Genomic DNA, 25,032 nt, shown 5'->3' with positions numbered 1-25,032 from the left:
AACACACCCAGGAAAGCTGTTGTGGACCTAAACACTTAGCAATCATCTGTTAATGTCAAATGTTAAGTTGTACTGTTTTACAACAGGGTGAAAAAAAATGACTTTTCTGTGTAACATACTTCCCTATTGATGAACTGACTCGACTCCACTTATTGACCCTGAAGCTGGATGCCAAGAAGTTGACAATTTGATGTAATTAAGACTAAACAACTGGTGGTGTGCAGATAATTCTATTTTTTTATCTGTCTAAGCAAAATGTGAAGGACATAAAAAAACAAGTGTTCCTTGAACAGAACAAAGGAATACTTAAAGTCTAAAGAGTTTTGTCAAGAAGCTGGTTTTCCTATAAACATTTATGCTTATAGGTCAATGACACAACTCCCAAAACTATGACTTTGTCACACTTAAGATGAACAAGAAAACAGCATAAAATGACAAATTGCAGTAAACAGCAGACGTGTAAGTCCAAGGAAGAATACTGAGTGTTAATCCATCACTACAAAGTACTGAAATATGTTTGATGGCTCTCCATTGACAGGCCACACATTTTAGTTTCCACTCAGCACATTTTAAACCTCTCTGGTAAGAAACCAGGTGGTTCCACTGATAGAAAAGCTAAAAATCTACTAGAGACATCCTTGATTAAAGGTAGTATTTTATTTAGCCAGTTTTTGTGCTTTATACCATGCTTTTGTGCTTCAGACACTCTTTTTCTAGTGTGAGATAATCATCATGAATTTACAAATGGTCATGTCTCGGTCTATAAGGTAGAGTAGCAGTCTGGTGCTGTTGCAGAAAGCCAACTGAAGAGTATTTTGTGTCTTTCTTTGGCTGCCCGAGAATTGATTTTCATAACATCCGACTGACGTGTGGGAGCTTTGTTACTGATTGGCAAATTCTGCAGACATCCAAACCCAGACATTCAAATGTGTAAGAAAATACATGTTTTACCTATCAGAGAACTGCCATTTTGTTAGCCAGAAGTTCAGAAGTTGAGAATACACTCATCTTAACAAAATAAAAAAATAAATTAATATTAGATGCAGAAAGGAACAATGGTGCACTCTCTCTCTTTCATTGCCTTCTTTGGCAGCAAATAATTTCAATTTTTCCTTCTTTTTTGCCTTCTGATCATTTCCTTTCGCTGCCAAAGACAGGTCTGGATTTTGTTGTCTGCAATTTTTTGGAACAAAAAGTCCAGTAAGATGTTTGACTTTTCACTTGAAAACAATACCTTGAACTCTCATATTAGAAAACGTCCTTAAAAAAAGATGTCTGTTCTCTATCTAACAGTTCTTCCTAGTCAGATACTGTATAATCCAAAGACTGACAACTCCTTTTCATCATAACAGACAAGAAATTTGCCTTTAAAAACTATACTCAGCCATTAAGAAACTATAACAAACTTCTATATGTTTGGCATTACAAATTCAAATTTCAGGTTTCAGCTATTTTGATTCCAAATCCATTTGTGGCTTTGAGCTCCCTGACTTTCCTTCATTCTGCTGCATATTCATGAAACCACACCACCTCAAAACAACAGCCAGATCATTTCACCCTTTATTTGAACTTATTAATAACCTCTAACTGCGACTACGATGCTCCATGAGTCATGGTGGGAGTTTTAGATAACAATTTGACAGTAATAAACTGAATAAGGGGATGGTTGTACTGCTAAAACAAAAAAATATCACAAAGCATTTTGTATGTTTCTGGATTAAGTACAAAACTACCTTACTAGTAACTTTTCTGTAAGATGTAGTGAGTTGTTTTGAGGCAATAAATCTTGAATATCTAGTTGAGCCATTTAATTTTGAAACCATCCTATTTTAAGCAATAACTACTCTTTTGACTCATCATTTACATATAATTTAACGTTATCGGAAAATTTTGAATTCTAGTCTTATTATATTTGGTCTAGAAAAAAGATAGATGGACTGTTGTGAAATATTATATTTTGGGGGGAAATATGATCTTGTATGTTTGCATACCTACTTTAAATATAGAAACTTTTATAAAAGAACAATACAGTTATTTTAAGAAATAATACATCAAAGTACCTAAATAAGTGTTTTTATAGCTAATTTCAAGGGTAAATATTGTGATGAAGAGGACATCCAAACTTGCTTTAAGGAATCTTTCTGGGTCATTCTGTAATTGGAACACATTTTGGTCTCAGAATTCACACAAAGTAAACCTTTACTTTTATTATTTTCTGGTACATATTCATCAATAACAGGCAATATACCCCCAAACGCTTGATTTGCTCAGCCTACAGATTAATGTTGCAATTTTTATTATATTATATATTTGATTATTAAAAGCTTGGAGCAACCCTGTTACCAATTTTTGCATGTAACAGGGTTACAAATATTAGCTTAATCTCAGGAGAAGAACTTCATTGTTTAGCTCGCCGTTACTGATGACCAAGGGGGGAAACTTACTTATGTAAATCAATAATCAGAATTGTTTTATTCTGATTATATGGGCAACAAAGTGGCCCCAGGAAGAGGGACATATTCAACTAACCTTGGTGTAAAAATATGGAAAATAGAGGAGATCCTTTTTTGTAATGCTGTTTGATGATATCAAGTCCAGCAGATCATGTGATTAAATATTCTTCTAACACGCTAAAAGGGTTATTTTTATGCCATTATATATTTGATTATTGTTTGGCCAGGAAGTGCTGTTGCAGACAGTCTAAGGTAACAGTTCAAGGTTTTGTTTTCAAGTTTCAAACCTGCTAACAAACGTTTTGTCTGTTCATGTTGTAGGACACACGCTTCATTGATAATAATTAGCAATTATTGTTTAGCAAAACAAGTGTCCCACAGTTACAAGAAGCTCCATTGAAACATAATGCTAAAAAATGAATTATAAATTAAATTTTGACAGTTTTATTTAAGTTTGGACATGAGGGGGAGGGAATGGCATTTTAGAGGGTATTCCAGACTTAAATTAATCTATTTCAAGCATTTTTTTCTCAGTTTTTGTAGATTTGATCTCAAAACAAGTAAATTTAGTCAGAAACTGCATGTTTTGTGTGTGGGTAGTTTGATGGGTGGGACCTAAAATGGGAAAATGCCCTCCAGTTTTAAAATGACGCATCAGTGTTCTTTTGGCAGATTTTTGTTTTTACTCGTAACCTGTATTCTTTATTCTTAACTTGCTTCAAGAAGGGATTTTTTTCTTTACAGTGAGAGCTCTGAAGTGTCTCCAACTTTACCAGACGCACAGCCCTCCTCCTCTTCCTCCTCCCGCTGCTCTCTAATGTTCCTCCTTTTTTATATTTGCTGAAAATACAAAATATATTAGCCTAATGCAACATCTAAAGAAAGTAATTAAAAGAATCGCTTCAGGAGACCCCCCGCCGCCACCACCTAACCGAAAAAGAAAATGACGCACACGAGAGTGGCAGAGCGCATGATTGCGCACGGTGGAGGCGGTCCCCCGTCTGCGTCTCTGCCCCCCTCCGCCTCATCTGCCCCCTCGCACCGCTCCTCTGTCTCAGTTTCCCAGCAGGACCAGTATCTACTACAGCTCAGCGCGCACGTCTGCGCCCTCCACGCACCATGGCTGCACGGATCACTGCCTCTCTGCTGGCTGCGCTTTGGCTGTTCGTCCACACCTGCGGAGGTGAGCCTGTTTGAAGAGACTCTGATGTTTGCGTGCGCGCGCGCGTGTGTTTGGGAGGGAGGGGGGTGTCAGATCTATTTTAGGAGGGATGATGTGTTTGCAAAGTTTGCAGGGCAGACAGAAGGAGAACAAAATGATAGAAGAGCCCAATAGGGAGGATGTTGGGTGACACCTCTACTCCACAGTGAAAGTTCATGAACAATCAGTGGAAATACAGTTATTTTTAAGAGAGAAAGTTGGCATTGATGAGAGGATTTCATGTTGTTGAAGTGGGTATGCCTTTAAGACTATTGCTGTCTCATTGCATATTGAATACCTCACACATGGAGATGATAGCTTTCATTTAGGAGCTCCAGTTTGATACTTGAGGTGAGGGTGCAGAGAGAGCCATCTGTCTGCTTTCTGCTCTGTATGTGCTCAAGTGGCTGGGCAGGAGAGGAGCACATTCCCAAACAGAGCACTCACAGACTCAGAGCGGAATTTAGCTTCTTACAAACAGAAATGGGGAAAAGAACATTTATTTTTTTAAGATTTTCCTTTATTTTTCCTGTTTTTAGAGCGGATCTTTTGACGATAGCCTCACTTTGACTGATTTGTCTCCGTGTGCCCCCGTCAACCTTTCCTAGTCCCTCTTCTCGCCTTTACCTCTACTTAACCTCATTTGCCACTGATCCCATGAATCACAGCCGACCTCCTCTGCATTGTGCTGATCTCCCGTTTCAGTTCGGACCATTGTCTTTGATGTCCTCAAGCTCTTTTTGAGTTGTCTTCCTGCGTTTGTTTTTTGGAGGCTCTCTGACCTGCACCTTTAGTAACTTTACACTTTAGAGCATTTTACAAATGCTAATGAATGACAGTTGTAATGAGTGGAATATTATTGAAAATGCATATTTTTTTTAAATTAATCCAAAATAAATTTTTATAGCTTCGGCAACTTTTATATTATATTATCAACTATTGGATAAAGGTAAGAGCAAGACAAAAAGAGGTTTGATTCATGCTCACTGATCACCTACAAGTTAAAAATAGCTGACAAATGAGGGGAATTTTGGTGATTATGTTGACATAAACCATGTCTCCACTTCTGAAAACCAGACAGCCGCAGCAGAGCATACGCTTTTCTCTCGCCTTCCACACTTCCCAGATATGAATCTATAGAATGTGCTGGCGTTCAAGGGAAGCAAGTGTATTTCCCGCGACCCCACCCCAGAGGATGTACAGTTTGCTGGTACCAACACTCCAGTGCATTGTGTATTGTCCAGAATCCCACAGCTGATATGTACAAAGCTGTGCAGATAATGCTTAACGGAGCTCCACTCTGGCTCTTGTCTGAAAGTTCAACTTTTAGCCCATCAAGCTGCCACATTAGACCTCCGCGATTGAAAAGGTCACCAGTCTGTAGCTGAGGCGCTGTGTCTTGGTTTTATGTGTTCAAAACAACTCCTGCTCCTTATAGGAGGAGAAAGCAGCCCCAGACAATAATGGCCCTTGTTTCAGACTGCAGCATACGAAATTGAGGCTAAGTAATCTGACAGAGGATCAGCAGAGAAGACCAGCTCCTAAATGGACATCTATACATTCAAACTTCTCTTTGAAGAGACTCTGATTCTTATTTTTTTCTCCACAATCTAAGCTTGTAGTTTAAGTTCCTTCACGTGTTTGAAGTAGTTCTGCTCCTTTATCTTGTGTTGACAAATATCTGTAAACCTAGCATTGTTGCATGCAATTATCAGATTCCAGTATAAATATTGCATATTTTTAAATGTCATGCCCTGAAAGCATGTCCTTGTGAGGAGAAGAGTCCCGCTTGGGTACGCATGCTCTTATCTTTGTCCTGAGCTGAATTCTGCAGCAGAACTGGCTCTGTTTACGTGTTCCCATGCGACACGCTCCACAGAGCAACAGAACCGTCCCACCGCTTCTGAAAATCAATCTGGAAATGTCTAAAACTGTTTTAGTGAATTCAAAATTGTTAGGGTTATGAAACAGTCCAGGCTCTTGAAGATGAAACAGCTTAAAGAGCCACTCCAATGAAAGTTGGTGCTTTTAACTTGTTCTTGTAGCATTTTTCTCATAATAGAGGAAATATATATAAAATAATTTAAGATTAAAACTGTGTATTTGTCTGTATCCACTTACAGATAAATACATCCATTAGTGTCTTGATTTTCCTCGTCTGAGCTGGAATCTGGCTCAGAACTATGTGTCTGCTAAGCTCTGCTATTGCTAACGTTAGCTTGGACTTGTGAAGTGCTATAAGCTAGCGGGAGAGAGTGTAAACAAAGGGCTAATGGGATATCAGGTGAGGCTTACTACTGCACCACAAGAGGAATTTTATATCGGTCCAAAGGTGCTTTTCTCTGCGACAGAGCGGATTCATCGTGTAAAGGTGTTAGCGCAAGCTAACTGCAGTCAAATGTAAACACTGGTCTGGAGCTAAAGCTTCAATGAACAGTTTTACAAATCTGAACACTTTTGTCAATATAACCATTTACCCTCTTTTGATAGCTAATATTAAACACTATTTTTTTTTTGAATAAAAGTGGCTACAACGCTGAAATCTTGTGGAATTTCTTCCAGCGAAGGCTTTTCAGTCACCATCTTGCCAGATTACAAATTTATAGCTCCTGCTGTTCTGCAGAAAATTTGTCTTGAAAAACAACACAGGTTTGTTTAAATTTTGGCTAAAAACTGCATATTTATAATTAAAAGACCACTGGGAATGATTTTACAATAGAGTAAAATAGCTTCAGTGAAACTTTTATGAGCTTATTCCCATAATAAGCACTGGATGTGCCATTTACATTTTTTTTGTTAGTTTAAAACCTTCAAAATAAATAAGCTGGACAAAAGCTGCTATTGGTTTGACATCTGTTCTGTTAAAGTGATGTTGGTAATTCAGAGCATCCTCACAGTCATTACCATTTGTACCCACAGCTGTTGCTCCTCCGCCACAAACTTGACCCCCACGATGAGTCCCTTAATTCTGCGGCACAGAATCCTCTGCAGAACAGGAGTGAGATGTGTTCAAGTGTTTTTGTTTGGATGCCGCGCTGAAGCGTGTAATGTGTTCAAGCTGTGCACTTGGGAGCAGGAACTGTAGAGGGAAAGGGCTTCCTTTTACTGTTTGATCCTCCTATTGATGCGAATAACATCCATTATCACCATTACCTGGGTCAATACGGCAGAGCGGGGTGGAGAGGGTGAAGGGCCTACTGCTGGTTGGAGAAAGCTCTCAGGACTTTGTGCTGTTGTCATCAGGGCCATTTTGCGCGGCTCCACTGAGTAGCAGTAAATGATTGCATAATGTAGCTTCAGCAAAATAACATTCTGCAGACACGGCTCGTTGAATGATGGCTTAATATCAACGCTTTTTGTTTCCACAGTGAGCACTTTGAAATTGTGTTTACAGTGAGTTCAGAGGGAAGGAAGTTTTCTTAACTTTTCCATTATCATCTACATTTTTCTCTCAGATTTGAAGCCACATACACAAAAAATAAAAAAAACCTTTGGAGTTCTTTTGAGAAAATCCAAATCTGTGCAGCCTTTAAACTGTTAGAAGCTCCTAAAACCACAGCTGTGTTTTGTAAGGAGCAGGCCGTCAGTGATGTCCATCAGAAAAAAAAAAAAAATCACTTTCATCTGGAGATTTGCAAAAAAAAAGTTTCACCTCAGAAGGCTTCTTTTTGTTCTGATGTATTGCTTCGTGTACGGCTTCAGGGTGAATCCATTCTTGTCAGTCAGGGAAGAGCTTACCTCAGGTACCAGAGCATCTCAGGAGCCAACTCTCTTCTGGCTTAACGGCTTACTGCAGCTCTTTGAAGCTGTCTGATGGGACGGACCACCACATATGGGACACATGGTGCCCGCACACACCTGATAACACAAATATAAATACAGAGATGCCTTACTTTTTTACTTTTTTAAGCATTGTTCAGGTGGGCGGAGCAAACTCATGTCAATATGGCTGACCCTCTTCAGCTTTTTTTTCCCTAAATCTCATCGGTGAAGCCAGAGATAATCGACAAGTTTAACTGTTGTTTGGGTAAAGATGATGCATTTATTCTAAACCATATCTTTCCAAGAATAAGCTTTTGAAAAATGTTATTTTTGGTTGCTGCATGTGCGATAACTCGTGCAGGGAAGTGTTCATCCAAACATCCGCGTACCTGTAAGGAGGTGTAAACGGAGCAGATGAGCGCTACATTAAAGCTAGACGTGCAGCTCGGGACAGAAGGAAGAGAATTCCACTGGATTCTCTTCAGTTTCCTTCTTTGACCTCGAGGCTTTTTTATTGGAGCAGGAAAGGTTGAGAGGATAGAGTGCTGGCATTCAGAAACCTCACGATGAAGGCTCGTGTTACATGCTCCATTTCCTAGTTCACTTTTTGAAACATTTTCCACATTGGCCACACTGTGGGAAGTCAGTCTGAGGGACAGCAGAGGGGTTTCTTCTAAATAGATTTAAGGTCCTTGTGCTAATTTCAGACAGCGTGACATCCCAACAGTCGAGAATTTGTTTTGATGACGTTTTCAAATCAACTCAGCATTAAAATAAAAGAGTCGAACCCTGAATGTCTGAAATGTTTCTCCACTGCCTCCGTGTGTTGTGTGGTCTGAGGTTTGTGTTGGAATGTGGGACTTCCAGACCAGTCAAACAACAAACTAAAGTATCCTCAGTTTGCACTGATGAGGAGCTCAGAATCTGTTAAAAAAACCAGGATGCAGCCATTGGATCAACATCAAGATCATTCTTAAAAATAGCAGTAAACTTTGTATTTGCTAGTTCTTCAACCTTTTGTCAGGATAAAACATTATTGATTATCGTAAGAACATGTTGTTTAAATTCACCTTATTTACAACAACCTTCTGAATTAAAGGAATTATACTAAAAAGTGCAACTTGTGCATTCTGCGGTGAACTGAGTTCAATTAGATAATGATAGGCTGAAAAAAAGAACACTTTTGTTTGGTCTTATTTGTGCTCACACCAAAAGAGTTTATTTGGAGACAGAACTGTATGAATTAAAGCTATAAAACCATTCATATCACATATGATACACACATATCCTCTATCTCATTAGCATAATCCAACATTTTCTTAATAACTCCATTGTATATGTTGTTTTCTGCCCTGTAGTTCATCATCATTCCACTAGAGGCAGCAGAAGGGCTTTTCCTGCACATTTCAAAATGGCTGCTTCCATGAAACCTCAAACGTACTTTTGGTGGGAAAAAGTTTAGATAATTTTTTAAAACTATATGGTCAAAATAAGTAATCTGTTGTTATTCAATTTTGTGAATGGCTACTTGCTGTATTGAACGAAATCTAAACTTATTGATAAATTCTTTATAATACATTTACATAATGTTAAAAATGTCTGTATCAAATTTGCGACAGTGGGTGAATATGGTGCTTTTCTTTCTGTTATATTCATGTCAACATTTTTGCATCTTAAACTATCATTGCTGTGAGCAAAAGTCTACGTATCATAAATATTTCTATCTATATTGAATCAAAAGATTGATATAGTAAATATTTTCTTGTGGATGCCAAAGGGTTTAAAAAATATTAATACAAAATTTGAACTTTCTGTCATTTCTTTGATGTAGTGGGCTTTACGCGGTTATGCTTAATGTAAAAATAATGTGGAAACAAAAAAGGAGGTCTAAGTTAGAATTTTTTTAATACTTTTAGTGGTTAAGGAATAAGGAGGGAATTCAGACGGTGAGCTTTCAAACCAGCTGGGGATCAGGAAACAGGTTCTAGTGCGGACCAACCAGGCCAGTGTGAAAGCGACTTCAGGCTATTGTCCTTGAGAGTAGATGGTCAGTAGTTGTCCAGAAATAGATGTGGAGAAAGGAGGTAACTTTTGCTTACTGGAAACTCACACAGAATTAATTTACAGTTCAAACAGCTTTAAATGCACAAGTTAACTTTATCTTAAACAGTTTTGTTTAGAAATCTCATATGCTCAGTATTGATCAACTTTAACATTTACTTTTTGACATTTGGACATTTATTAAGCTTGAAAATCCTCTGAAATTTTCAAATGAATGTTTGCTCTTATCCATCACACTTGTATTTTCAGAACTTTTTGTTATTTTTGATTGTTGACACATTTAATTGCAGGCTTCCATCTGTATAGTAGTTTCTCTGTTTCCTGATCTGCTCCCACTGATTCTGCGTTTACAGCAACACGCAGATAAACACACACCATAAAGCAGACACTGTAAAAAATCAGTCACGAAAAGGGCTTGAAGCTGCAGGTGGGAAAAATGTATTTGCACATATTTAGGAATGCGTGAACGTTTTCGCTGAATGAGTATATTCAATGACAGCTCAAACCGCTTTTTTTCCTCTGACAAATCACCGGTAATGCTTTTTTCTCACACAGGATCAGAGGTTGTTTAATGGCTCTCCGAAGAACCAGCTGCTCCTTCTTGTCAGTCACAGTGACTCCAGTGTCAGAGTGATGGCTTCGCAGGGTCCTGCGGCCTAAAATGTTAATTATCGGGCTTGGGGCGTTGCAGGAGTTTTACAAGAATGTTGAAATCAATTTCTGCTGGCGTGGGAGATGCCATGTGGGATGCATGAGCCATGTGTGAGTTATGAAATGAGCCACAATGACTTCAGTGACGTTGCAAAACCCAGCCTCTTCTTAATTTGTAAGAAAATCTGTTAATTTATTTCCCAGGGAACCTCAAAACTTTGACAGGAATCGTGAATCATTCCAGCGTGGGGAGTGTGCAGTGTCTCCACTGTCAGAAGGAATGGTTTTGGTTCATATCTCTCCCTTCTTTTTGCCATGTTGCCTCATATTTCACATATTTTCATTTTTTTTTGTTTTCACTTCATCAACATAATTATAATTGTCACATATTTATTTCTCCTTTAGGACCAGTCTGTTGTGCAAGCTTTATCCTTAAAGTGCGTAGAGATGTAAATGATTTTAATCTGTTTAAAAAAAATGAAATTAGAATAAATAAACTGGGTTTTATTAAAAATTAAAAAAAAGAAAAATATTAAATATATTTAAATAATCTTCAGCTCAATATACTGTAAGTATTTATGAAATTTAAAATGAAAAAGAAAAAGTTTTGCAGCTGTTATCTAAGTACACAGGCCTTTTTTAGAGGACTGAGGGGGACAAATATTCAGAAAATGAATCTTTGTCCTCGAGGAACCTTATCAAAGATCACAGCTCGAATTTAAAATCTGACTGCTTAAACAAAAGCACACTCTGACCCGCTTTCCAGACTTTTCTGTGAGGCCAGGCTGCAAAGCTACTGTAGAGCATATGGAGCCGTGGATTTCATCCAACAAGTCAGATGTTTTTATGAAATGAGCTGTGGATCACTATGGCATGTGCTTTTAAGTTGTGATGGAAGCTAAGGGTCACTTCAAAGCTGCCAGGAAAACTCCAGCATTTCATAGTGTAAAGTTACTATGTGGAGTCTTATAAAAAAAAAGGTTATAAATATCCATTGGATCACATATAGTTACTGCAGATGTTTTTTCTCTCAGCCAAAAATGTTTCCAACTGAACAGAGTGCTGTAGGAGAAGAATGTTTCTGACCTTTCAGCTGATTTTTGTGCTCCTGTTACAAAATCTATAAATAATAAAATTTCCACATTGGTGCAAGTGTAACAGTTGTAATACTTTTGCTTAAATCGGTGGTCCCTGACCTTTTTCAGGCCACAGACTGCTTTAAATTAGACAATATTTTCACAGACCGGTCTGAACGGAGTCGAAGTTGGCATTTTTAAGCTACTGGTTTTTGAAAATCTTATTTCAAAAGAAAATGCTACTACTAGAAATTTTTCTTAAAAAAGTTAAAAAAAAAATCTGTTGATTTTTTTAAAATAAATGATGAAAACTCAATGGAACAAAGTTGTAGATTTGCAGAAGTCATTTCTGATAAAAAAAAAACAACTTTTTTTTCCCCATAGAATGCCATTTTACCTCTCAATCCAAGCTCAGATCATCTTCCAGGACACAAAGATTGACCATACTCTGTCTTTACATAAATTCCCATTCGTTGGGTTTTCAACACAAAGGAACATTTTCTGTTCTAAAGTTTCTGAACAGACGCCTACCCAATTAAGCCTTGCTGTAGGAAGATTCTCAAATGTCCCGTTTACAAGTTTCCACAAATCAGCAATTTTATTTGAATGAATCTTCATTTTACATAAAATGTTTGCAGCTGGTTTGAAATCTGTAATGAAGATTTTCCCTTTAACATCAAAGTGGAGGCTAACAACCGGACGCTAGCTTCAGCTACGTTCAACTTTTAAAGTGTGGTAGACAAATGAAGCAAAATAAAATTATGTAGCCATCGTAAAAATTACATTTTCTAAATACAATATAATCGTGAAACCACCGTGTCTCCAACTTTATTATCTGCATGTGTATTAGCTAGAGCGGCTTCTGCTACATGAGAACAACTGTCTCAATAATTCTGTATGTTGAGGAAGACTCCTATTTTTCTCTGTAAACTGCAAATTTATTTTAAAAAAATTATCTTCACTGGTGTCTGTAGCAGACATAAAATCCTGTCCACCTTTGTCACGGGAGGGATCACACATCAATATAGGGCTGGGGTCATCTGGACCCCATGAGATAGCACAAGGGTTAACCCTGTTTGGGGTTCCTGGAGTCTATCCAGCCACTGTCAGGTGAAGGCGAGGGACATTTGAAAACTTTTACAGTGAAAAATGAACTCAGACTGAGACTAAACCTGTCAGGATGACTGTATTTTCTCTGTTAGAAGAAAAGTCTGTTAAATAATGCATGTTGTTTTCATGCAACAATGCCTTTAGCAAAAATGATGACCCTTTTAACCTAATGGTGACTCCACAAAGTCCTCCTGCTCTGATCAGTGACATCAGAGGGACTTCTCACGATTAATGATTTGATGCCATATTTGTCCAAAAACTCAACATAAATCTATCATTACTTCCATCTATAGTGGAAATGAAGTACTTTTATACTGGGTCACACCAGAGATTCTCAGTTTGATTCAGTTTCTTTGCTTTCAGAAACAGCTGATCCAGTGAAAAGAGACCTTTGTTCTCATCTCTGTGCTTCTTCATCACACGTTTAATCATAGCTTGTGGGACACTTTAAATCAACCTTTTATCATTTCTTAATGTAACAGGGAAAGCTTCTGCTGAGGGAATCATGTGAGCGAGAAGTTTGTTTCAACACTGCTGCAGCTTTAGAGTGTTCCCAATGACTTAAGGGAGGAGTTACAGGACGCCTCTTATTCTGTTTTGATGTTTTCTTTGGTTGGATACAACACCCGGATGAATGAAATACTTATCTTTGCTTTTAGCCGTGGGTGAATTCCCCTTCGGCTATGAGATGCACCATTTGTGGGGCAATGTTCCTTAAAAATGACGCTAATAGGAGTCATGCAGTAACACTGTAAGCCTGGATTGAAAGCACCAACCTCATGAGAAGTTTGACATTGAGAGCTCAAATCAAACTTTGGAAACACAGCAGAGCAAAAAAAAAAATCATTGTTTTAAATGATATGCACCAGACCCTCAAATCTCATTGAGGTGAAGTCAGCTGTTGGATAGGCATTTATATTTGTGAAGCCAAAAGGAGATTGAAAGGAAGCACAAACTAGCAAACAGAAAAAAACGTTCTAGCAAAAAGAAACAAACAAAAAAATCCACTTTTAGGTCCATACATAAGTATCCACCCAAGTAAGTCGATAGAGTCGAAGAGATGGAGACTAGATGTGGTCACAGTGGTTGGTTCTGAGCTTTAAAGGTTTTTAGTGGTGTGGTCGTCCTCATCTTAGCAGACGTTAAAATCTCCTCCGAAAATGAGCAATTAGGCAGGAGAACAAAGGGTGACAGTTGTTGGGACACATCCAGTAAGGCCTGTCAAGAGAGGGGAGTTTGATGATTGTCTATTAATTAAAGAACTAACAACTTTAGATAAAGCTTTTATTTCACAGATAGTAAAGATGACACAATTCATGAAATTGATTTCCAGTATATTTATCAAAAATGCTAAACATACCTCAGGGACTGTTCGGTTTGAAAAGTGACATGTATTACATTAGAGAAAGTTAAGGTTTTCTTATTCGTACAACCTTCCATCTATTTGCCTTAACATGACATATCCCTCTTGGAGTCACAGGGATGCTGGAGCCTGTCCCAGCTACTGTTGAGCAAAGCCAGGGTACAACAGGACAGGTCGCCAGTATGTCACTGTACAGCCAGGGAGGCCAATGGGCTCCATACGGTTTAAAATGGGCAGAAAATGTGGGCCCCGATTGGGTTCGTCGTCAGTTTCTGTGGTGGCGCCACCTATGTTTGTCCACATTGGTTCCAGCTTGTCGGCTGTCCACTGGGCGACCACGGAATTGCAGACAAACCTAAATGGGGCCCACTTATTCTGCCCACTTTTGAACCATATGGGGCCCACTTGGCCTTGCTTGCTGGGATGGGCACACCTAGGGACACCTTTAGGGCAAGCAATTAACCTCTGAAGCTTGTCTCTGGACAATGGGAGGAAGTCAGCATGCTCGGAGAAGACCCGCACATACATGGGAGAACATGCAAACTCCACACAGGAAAGTCTCAGCCAGCTCTTGATTTCTTACTGTGAAATGAGAGCGCTAACCACTTCGCCACCGTGTAGCCCGTCGTGTAACTAAACACGACTTTGGTTTTGGTTTTTAAACTGGCTTCAGTCTAGAATTCAATCAGTCTTCACTTCTTCATTTTCAGTGAACTGCCTCAATACCTGTGCCATCTTCTGTCTCCTGCTAACAGAATATCTAATTCTTGCTTTTCACTCAGATAGCCGTCCTCTGTTCCCACAGCCTCTTCTATTGCTGCTTTACCTTCCTGGAATAATATTCAAACTCTCTCTCTCTTGGTGACCTCATTCCCTTGAATTGTTTCAAAGCAAAAATTTTTAAAGAAATTGACCTGACTGTAGTACTTACGATTAACCTTTTAATTACTGTTATACCGTTCATTTTGTATTTTAGTTCTACTTTATTGTGAACCAGATTTATTTTCTTGTGTTGATGCCTTTCAGCCCAAAAAAAGAGATCTAATCTCAATGGGATTTCCTGCTAAAATAAAGGTTCAATCTGATCTAAGAATGACATTTGGTTAACACAAATGTTGCTATACCTTGTAGCTTATTGCTGTGTTTATTGCAGTATAAAGTCATACTAATGTAGCGCTGTGAACAGATGCAAACATAAATGCGTCACGGTCTAAACATTTTGAACCAAATTCAGGGACATGCATGGCTCTTTAGCCTGAAGACCAAGAATAATGTCAGACAAACGTTCTCTTTGTTCATGAGGAGTATAGACTGCACACATTCCCAACCACCTGCATCCAAAGGAAGCCTGATTGTGCTGTTATGAAAGAGTTGAAAACAACTATGTGATTCATTGTTGCCAAGTGCAGCTTCCACCAAAAAAGGCAAAAGCTGTTGCTGAGCACCTTGTTCTCAGTTTCAATGGGCGAGGAGCTTGTGCGTGTCTGCCTGCATGTGTTTGCTTCTGCAATCTATCTTTAGCATGATATGCCAGCAGTGAGCAATGCACATCTCATACTTTAGAAGCCATGTCATGAGATCGCTCCCACTCTGCTCTCTGCATTGTTACAGTCAGCCGAGGACATAAAAATACTGTCCCTGTTGGCCTTTCCCATACAGTTAGTGTTGTTTTATTTCGGAATACTCATAGACGGGCTGGTGTTGATACTATGCTGTGGTCAGGAACGTGGGAAAGAGGATGGAGGGAGCATTTATACCACCATGGGACCAGGCACGAGGAAAAACTCAGTTTCACTCTGACACACAGACACGCAGTGACTCTTGTGGCTGTTCCAATATTTCACTTTTTTTTTTTTTAGCTTGATGTAGTGTTAAACACAGGAAACTGACCTCATCAGAAGTTTCTCATGGATACATTTTTATGTCGATCATGGGAGTAAATGACTGAGGAAAAGGCCTTAGATCAAAAACAGGAGAACAGAGAAACTCTCTTTGGAGTGTTAGAACAGACAGAAGACCAAAGAGCTGCTTTATCAAATACGGACTGGCATCAGGTCAAAGAAACCTGACATTTTTTAGCGTTTTCTGTCCAAAGCTTTTGCATTTTTCCTGATCTCTGTCTACTTCAAGTGAATCAGTAAAAACTCTGTTTTTAAGCAGCTTTTTTATCTTTTAGGACCTCAGTGTAAAATGTCACAAGGCTCTATGAAGAAGTTGAAAGCCTCAGAAAAAGCCTCTCCCTTTTTAGGGAAACTCTGGCTGTACTTTCATGTTGCTAACGTTTTTAGTAAATGACAGCTGCTTACGAAGATATTTTTGAAAATTGCTCATAAAGCCGATTACGAGTGTTTATGAACAAGCTACAGGTTTATATTTAAGAATTTGTCAAAAGTCACTTGAAATGGAAAAAATGAATTAAGAAAATATTGGATCAATGAAATCAATCAATGTAAGGGATAATCCCCGACGAGGTGCGCATTATCAGAAATTCATGGACGACGCGGAAGCAATGAAGTTTGTTAGTTTCTGATAAACCTCACGCGTTATCTCACTTATACAATGATCACTTACAAAAGAAATAAATATTCAATCAATTTGTTGTACGTTATTTTTTGCTATTTTTTTGTCGTTTAAATCGCATTCTTTTTTAGTTGTGGTTACTATGGATTATCCCTTTTTAAATCCACCTCCTGCAGCCAATCAGAATTGAGTTTTCACACAGACTACGCTATAAGGAAGCGATAACGCCTGACAAAGTGTGCATTATCAGAAATGAATGCATGCCAGAAAAGCATGAACCGCATGAATATGCTTCTGCAAAGTGCGTTAATTTCTAATAATTCACACTTCAAAGGACATTAGCCTGCTTATAACATAGTCACTTACAAAAGAAATGCATAATTAATCATTTTTTTTTACTTTATTCTTGTTATTTATTTAGTTTAGATCACTAGACGGGTGGCTGTGGAGCAGAGGGAGGGTGGTTGACTCCTGATTGGAAGATTTGACTCCCACCTTGCCCGCTCATGTGTTGAAGTGTCCTTGGGCAAGACACCTAACCCTGAATTGCCTCTGGTGGAAGGTTGACACCAGTGTTCTGCAGCAGAGCCACCACCAGTGTGTGAATGTAAAGCGCCATGGGCATTCAAGGAAGGTAGAAATGCACTGTACAAGTGTACGCCATTTATCATTTTTACCATTTACTTTTTCTCAAAAAGCAGATAATTTAGTACGTGTTGCGAACATTTGGGCTGTATGACTGGAACATATATTTTAGATGTGCATTATCAATTTTTAATCCTCCTCCTGTAGCCAATCAGAATCGAGTTTTCACCCAGACCATGGTATAACTGAATGATTAGGCCAAAAATAATTCAAGATAAAAATCAAACTGACTTTTACTGAGAGAGAAATCAAAATAACCAGACTGACTTGAAGATATAACACATTAGGATGATTTTTATAGAGGCTTGATTGACACAAAAAGGAGGTTACTACATATTATTGATGATTTAAAGAAAAAAGTTACCAATTAGTTAAACATTAGCTCCATAGTTTAGCAAAATAAAAAGTTAATCATTTCAGTTCCTCCTCCACTGTCACTAATAACTGTGAGTTTTGGCTTGAAAAAACAGCAGAATCAGGAAAATGAAGTCAAACTCATATTAAACACAGAGAACATACAGAACAAGAGTGACTAAATGTAAAAGCCACAAAGAGTTAATCTTAAATTAACTGGTTTAAACAAACATCTGTTGCTTAGCTACTGTGATGGTCTGTAACTGGGAATAACAAACTGTGAAAAGCATTATAGATAGTACACAGAACTCATATGGTGTGGCGATAAACACCACCACCACACAGTTATGCAGTGCAGAGAGTTCCATCAAACTCCTGCCAGGTCTACTTTAACTGTGGTGAGTCAGCAACCCCCCCCCTGTGACAGTGGGGGGCGTGTCCCGCTGAGTGCCAGTTTGATAATGTGCAACAGGTGGAACGGGATGCAGCGTCATCATCAGGAGGACTCAGAGCAGCTCTCTGCTCACCTCCCTCTTTGTGTGGTCTGCTCCCATCTCCTCCATCGTATTTACATTCTTTGTCTCTGCTGTGTTCTCTGGAGATGGTTAGTTGTGATGTTAAGTGCATGTCTTCAGAGCACCAGGGATTCTGGTGTTCGTGTCTGAGGCATCCGTTGACCTTGTTGTCTCTGAGGTATTGTGGGAATGTCCAGTTTGGCTGCTTCAGCTGCTGCTGTCCGTCCGTGTCTCTGCACTTTAGAAGCATCACCTGAACCTGATCCACATGGAGGAATGTTACTTTGGCTTTCTGTCTATTGTAGTTCACAGTCACTGGAAGTAGTAGAAGTTCTTAGTGTCAGTCATGTACAAAAACACTCCCTTTATGTTTGTCAGCTTCAGGTAACGTCCCTTTTTATTGGAACGGAAATGCAAGTTAGAAAAAGAACTATAATTGTTTAAAAGCCATCATAAATTTATTAATAATACAATAAATTTATCAGAAATCTGTCATCACTCAAAAATGGAAAAATGTGTTTTTACTCCTAACAAAGATATAGAAAATATTTTTTTACTCATTTTTTGTAAGCGTTTGAAAGTGTTAAAGCAATGTACATACTTTTAAATCATTCTAACTGCTGATTAAAACCATTTTTGAACTGTTTGACCTTTATAAATGTCCGGCTATGTATGCAACACTTTCCGTTGCTCTTCTGGCTTAGAGAATATTTTCTTCACACCTTCAGTTTAACAGAAAACGCCTAAAACGCAGCTATTGCTCAAAACTGGTGAAATAGAAACTTTGTATCAACCCATGGTATTGATCTAGGCTTGACCTTGACTAGCAATGCGCGCTAACACCTTATTACGTTTTCCAAGCCTGAGACTAACCAAACCCATGTAAGTAAAGACATCATGAATGAAATAAAAGTAGGTTAGTAATCATTTTTTTAAAGTAGAAAGGAGGAAAATAAAGGTATTACTGGAAAAATTTGGATTTTTGTCTAAAATTCATGTTAAAATAATAAAAGAAGAAGCGTTATTTGTTCTGGGGCTAGTGGTGGTCAGCACTCTCTCCTCACAGCTGGTTCACATCCCAGCTGGTGTTCCTCCTGTACTCAAAAACATGTTTTATTGGTCAAATGATTGTTTTAAATTGGCCCTTTAGTTAGAGTTATAGTTGTCACGGACCTACTGTAGGTGTGTGGAATGTGTTCTCCACATTTGAGCCATCCCCTGGGGGAGCGGTGAGCTGCAGACACAGCCGAAATCAGGAATCGTTTGGTGGTTTAACACCTCAATCCAACTCCTTAACGCTGAGTGTCCAGCAGGGAAGCATTAGATATTTATTTTTCTGTAGGGAATTTGGTATGACTCAGCCAAGGATTTAAACCTTCCAGTCTCAGGGTGAACACTCTACCACAAGGCCACTGAGCTTATGTGTGAGTGTTTGGGATGCTGTGTCCCTGCGACAGATCACATAAGGTCACCATGGATGGCCGTCAACAGTAGCTTTTTTTTTAAAATACAAGAGTACTTTTCTTTTCTTTACTCCGTCCATCACAAAGAGTGATTTATTATATACTGAGCATACAATAGTCATACATAGTTTCTTTATGACAAGCTGTGCTTTACAGAGTCATTTTTCATTGCTTCTACCTAAATACATTAAAGCTCTTGAAAGTCTGGTTTCCAGATGTTGTTTCCAATTTGACTTTGTTGGACAGTTTGCTGAGATCCAGAGAGGTCGGAGGTAAAATTATCCAAAGTGACACCAATGTTCTGGTTAATAAAACATTATCTCTAATTCTGTGATCAGAGCCCAAATCAGGGATATATAAGTCAATCAGTTTTAGAAATGTTTAGAAATTAGAGGCAGTATTAGTGTGTCAGGAGTCAGATTTCTGCTTCCTCCTCTGACCACTGGTGGGAGCTTTCTCCAGAGTATTGAACATACTACATCTCCCAGCTGCCCCAGCGCACACTCCCCAGATACCACTCAGCAGTGGGAGCCCTTCTCTGTGTGAAGTAGTGCTTATGCCACTCTGCCTGCTTTACTGAGTGTTTCAATCTGGACCTGATCTCTTGTTTCTGACCCTGCTTGCCAAACCAAATGCGATGTGCCAAAAGGTGAACTACATCATGTAAAAAATGACACATGATGATGGTTACATTTTTAGGTGTTGTTTTAAGGTATTTTATTTTAGCTTAAGTGTATCCAAGACATTTCGTTTGGTTACATTCTGCTTCTTTCTGGTCTCCTCAGGATCACACGTGGTTTAGGTTAGTACTCCTCTGCAGCTGTTTCAATTCAATTACACTCTATAGATTCAAGCTTTCAGCTGCGTATCATCATTCCTCTCCATTTCTGGTTATGACTCGGGTTGACGTTCAGAGTCATTTATAAAGTTTACGTTTCTATAATAAATCAGTTGGTTTCCGGATCTGCTGCCTTTGGGTTCTCCATCAACCACAATGGGAAACAAAATGAAGTAATATAAGACTGCGGTCAAGTGGAGGGAGAGGGGGGAAAAAAATAAATAATTAGTAAGTCATCTTTTGTGTGTCTGGTTTCCTTCCTCTGTTTGGGTTTTGGGATTACTTATAGTGAAATTTACTGAAGTTTACTGGTGTTTATGTAATAATAACTTCTGGTTTTGTGCTTTATGTTCCAGTGGCTTAATTGCTAAAAGATAAAACAGTCCAAAAGCTAAAAAAGTTCTAAGATGATTCATCCTCTGAAGCCACAAAAAACCCTCAGAGACACAACCACAAAAAAACTCCTTCAGCTTGTAAGAAAAATAAAGAGACACGGGGAGTTACTGTGATTGTTAGTTTGACACACAAACAAATGCTCTGCATTCCTACATCCACAAGACAGCAGTCACATGCTGCACAGTTCTGTGTTCTATTGTAGAAAATCAAATGTTCTTTGATTTGAATACATTGTTGATGACATTCCGGTCTTAGTTTTGTAAAGGTCTGCTTTTATCCCCGCTGCAGCCCACCTGTGATTGACGATAAGGCATCAGCCCACATTGAGCGCAGGCTTTCAGGAGAACATTTTCATCACATTAATTAATAAAGCTGAGTTAATGCAAACGAAGAGTGGAGTGTTCTGGTAAAGGAACCGGTCGAGGTTGCTGTACATTTGACATGCAGCACATGGGACAAGTGCTGTATGTTTACATGTAAAGATGAAGTGTTGAGACGTGATTTTTAAACACGAAGCACATGACTCTTCTCGGTTCCAGCTGCAGACATAATGCAAGCATGCAGTTTACATAAAGAGTGTTGAGGATATTGTCTTGAATGGGCCAAGAAAGAATTGGTTAAAGAATCAATGAAATGTTAAATCTAAAATATCCCACCAGTTTGAGCAAAAGAACATTTTTTTGGCTCCTGTTAGGTGCTTTTTATTTTTGTGGAAATGGTTATTAGCAGTGGTGGTTTTGTATCCTGTTATCTCATGTAGACAGTTATGTTTCTAAGGCAGAAACTTCCATTTTTTACTTATTAGAGATTTTGATTATTTAAATTGTATTAGTTTGACTTGAATTAGATCATTTTAGGTGTAAAAACCCACTTAAATCATCACAATCTGCTGGAATGCAGCCGTTAAAGCCTTTGTTGCAACTCTCCTTATAGGTAAATATGGGCGATATGTCTGTAGCTGAAAAATAGACATGTTTGATCGAGGTGGCCCTCATGAAGTATCAAGGTTAGACTGCTCGGTGAGCCAAAATGTTCTGCAGGCAACATTTACGCACCGGGCGTGTGATGCATGTGCAAAATCCATGTTTTTTAACGCTACTAGTGCATGTACTCACAGTTGGGAGAGGCTTAGTACGAAATGTCAAAGCTGTGCAAATCTCCAGGCTTTTTCTTTAACAGCTCTATTTTGATATATGTGTACAATTTACATTGTCCTTACAAATACTTCACAATACATTTACCACATACATTCTATTTTATAAACGAATGAGTATTTCAAATGTTAACCTCCAGTTTAATGTGGCTGGTGAATATTTAAAAATCTGTCTTAGTGCCGCTAAAATACACAACAAAACACTGAAGTGTGTCAGCCTTAGCAAGTCTCTGCTAATTTTATTAGACATTTTAGGAAATGTTGTCATTTATAACTAGTTCCCTACTGATGGGAAGAAAATTATGACGTAATGGAAGGACGTTTATTCAATCATTTTTGATGCTGCAAGTGTGACATTATGGAATTGGTGTGTGAGGAAGGTCAAAAAGCCAAAGTCAATCTTCTGTCTCCTGCTTCACCTGTCTTTTTAGTCTGTTTTTTTTTTTTTGAACATGTAAACTCTCCAGAGACATGCTTGCATTCACTGGAAGGGCCGGCTGGCCGAGCCACTTGTTTCCCATGCTCCTTCCCTCCCAGGTCCTGCAGCAAGGCTGCTATTTCTGGAGTCAGCCGGGTCAGTGTACTGTAATTCTGCTCTATCATGTAAGCAAACAAGCTTGATAGGCTGTTGTTATTCTTAGATGTGACAGGGTTGGAAACAAGTTACTGAGCTGTCACTTCTTTTTACCCGTCCCTGCAAGTGGGGGGTGTAATTTAGATTTTTTTTTTTAAAACACGCCCTGGGGTCTGCATTTTAGCAAAAATCACCAGGAAGATGCAATGTCAGGTTTGATTATAATGATATTTAATAGAGTTTCTGTTATTTTTTGAAGTTGATTGCAGTCATGCTTCGTTGTGCAGCCCGTAGTTGTCTGTCAGCTTTGCACCAACTTGATTAAGTGGAGGATGATGCCCATTAAGTCAACTGATTACCTAACACATGCTCACATTTTTTTTTTTTGTTGTCATCCTAACTTCTGTTCTGCCTCTGATTTTTTCTCTGAATCCTGTCACAGCTGGAATCGGTTGTTAGTTTCAACAAGAGGACCTTTGCGATGTAAATATTAATGCAGGACCATAAAATCTTGCCGTGTGGACGAGAAACATGATTACATTAGCATACCTAAAATATCTCCACTCCGACTTGCTTGTGTCTAATGTCTAAAATGAGCGCAGCGTGCGGCTCATTTAGAGAGCAGACTGTAGAAAATGGAGCAGAATAGGAAGTGAGGCAAGAATCCAGTCATGTAATGAGGCCGTATCTGCACAACATCTTCTTCAATTTCCTGATCGTCAGTCTGTGGATGCAAGATGCATGGTTTATTCTTGACATTAAACATTTATGATAAAAAATAAAGACATTTTCATTTTGTTTTAATATTTCCAGTAAAGTTGTAGCTGCTAAGGCAAACTTACATGATTCTCAGAGTCAATCAGATTGTTCTTTTGTCGTCTGAGCTTTAAGGTTTATCTACAACTGAAGAGGACACGCTATCTACATTTTCCAGACCCAACCTCCTGACTCTATGCGTCTGGTTTTCGTCAAACAGGCTGTCGAGTAAGCTTTACAAAAAAGAGACTCTTGAAAAATGAAAAACGTGAAATCTGAGCATTCAGGAAGTGATGGTTACACGACTGTAACGGTGACAGCGAGTCATGAACGAATATTTACAATCTGAGTGTTTATGTTGAGCTGTGTAAAAGCTCACACACATGCTAGCATTAGCAGCCAGTAGCACACACAGAGCAGTTCCCTTACATCTGCATCTACGTCTAAAGCAGGCGCAGATCTAAAGCGTTCATATTTAAATAGTTAAGAAGATCTAAAGTGTTAAGATGTACAGCGCTCAGATCTTAAGTGTTCAAAAGCTATACCTATTTGACAAGTACGGCAAACCAATTGGGCCAATAATTACCAACATTTACACAGTAAAAACAGTTCTGGTCATAACAGTCTCTGCTATCTCACTATTTTCTCAGCTAAAATGTATTTTCTCGTCCATATCCCACAACTTTGATACTACGTTCACACTGGTCTTTCAAGACTGGTCTATATGCAGCTTCATGAACGTATTGTAGCAGGGAGCTGTAGGGAGGGGATTCTTCCTCTTTTGTTTTTCAACTGTTTACTTGCGCTTGTCTGACACCACCACAAAGAGTAGGGCTGGGTTGATAATATCTACTGTATTAATCGATCTGAATTGATCTAAGCTTAATAGATGCTAACATATAATGGGATTTCCCATAGGACGGCTAATGCTAACACCGGTCGACCTAAACATACATTGCTGACTACATTAACATCTCACAGGCATGACATTTCCGAACTCTTTTAAGGATTTTTTAAGTAACCTCTTATGGTCTAAAATACAGTTTTTGCTCATACTTTCTTCTTCTGGAATAAGGTGTAACCTAGTGGACAAACTGAAAGTCCAGGAGAGGCAGAACAATTGTTGGAGATTCTCTGTTTGTAATCTCAATATTATTTCACTAATACATGTTACAGTGTGTGACCTGTATGAGATTAATATATATACTGTATATCTTCAAAATCGATCCAGGCTCTGGTGAATCGAATAGAATCGATTCTGGCAGCTATTAACCACTACGAAGAGCCTTATAGAGGCCGTGCAAATGTAGCAAATCTTGCTTCAGGCTTTTTCTATCACAGCTCTTTTTTGATATTTAAAAGATTTGGTGTCATACAACTCAATCCGGGCACTTCAGTGCTTAGAAAAGGATGCTACCCACTCATCACTACAAAAGTGGTCTGGGTCTCTGATTGGTCGAAATTTAGCATTTTCGCAATTTCTTATCAGTCAGGGGTTTCAACTGGTTGAACTTCCAGCGTGCGATTAATGAACGTCCATTCTGTACGTAGAGCCTGAGGAAAGACTTAAAAACCAATGTAGTGACATTGAATTCTGAATGCAAAAGTTTGAAATGAATTTATGTGTATTTAAATTGACTTTTCATTGAAAATAGCTGCTTGAATGTGAGTTGCTGTGACCGGTGTGAATGCACCTTGACAAATACCATTTAGGATGATAATGCATATTTACTTCATCCATTTTGGTGACAATTTTGTAACAAAGGAGTGTAGTAATTTTGCAATCACCAGTTTTTTGTCACGCAATAGAGAAGACCCTCCCACATGCACATATGGTTGCAGGAGTGTATCCCAGCTGTCATCAGGCACACCCTGGACATGTCAACAGGAGGACCACACAGGAGACAAACAACCACACACTCACTCCTACAGTTATTTAAACCCCCCATCAAGCTTAAATATAGTCACTCCTTTAGAATCTATTTTTATAATTTTTGTTTTATTCTTGGGATTACAACCTTAAGAATCCAGGCCTTTTCAGAATAAAATGTTTTCAGTTTGAAAAATCGTTGCAAGATTGTAGTTGTTTATTCTTGTCAGCTAAGCTAATAAGACTGAAGACTTTTTTAATTGCATAGAAT

General features: G+C 38.6%; 1 protein-coding gene across 3 annotated transcripts in view; it reads left to right on the top strand.

Annotated features, from left to right (window-relative positions):
* The first annotated feature begins 3,481 nt into the window (after positions 1-3,481).
* mcamb (melanoma cell adhesion molecule b) overlaps positions 3,482-25,032 on the top strand; it is a 39,217-nt gene continuing 17,666 nt past the window's right edge. For 2 of the 3 annotated variants that reach the window (XM_024277906.2, XM_024277905.2), the window contains exon 1: positions 3,482-3,636. In XM_024277906.2, coding sequence (XP_024133674.1) covers positions 3,573-3,636 — 64 coding nt within the window. In that variant the 5' untranslated portion in view covers positions 3,482-3,572. The remainder of the gene's footprint in view (positions 3,637-25,032) is intronic. The other variant, XM_024277904.2, reaches the window with a different exon arrangement.

Source organism: Oryzias melastigma, linkage group LG13 (genome assembly GCF_002922805.2).
Source record: "Oryzias melastigma strain HK-1 linkage group LG13, ASM292280v2, whole genome shotgun sequence".
In the NCBI taxonomy this organism is placed as follows: domain Eukaryota; kingdom Metazoa; phylum Chordata; class Actinopteri; order Beloniformes; family Adrianichthyidae; genus Oryzias; species Oryzias melastigma.
The sequence above is the reverse complement of the archived record's forward strand: the minus strand, read 5'-3'. Positions and strand labels throughout refer to the sequence as shown.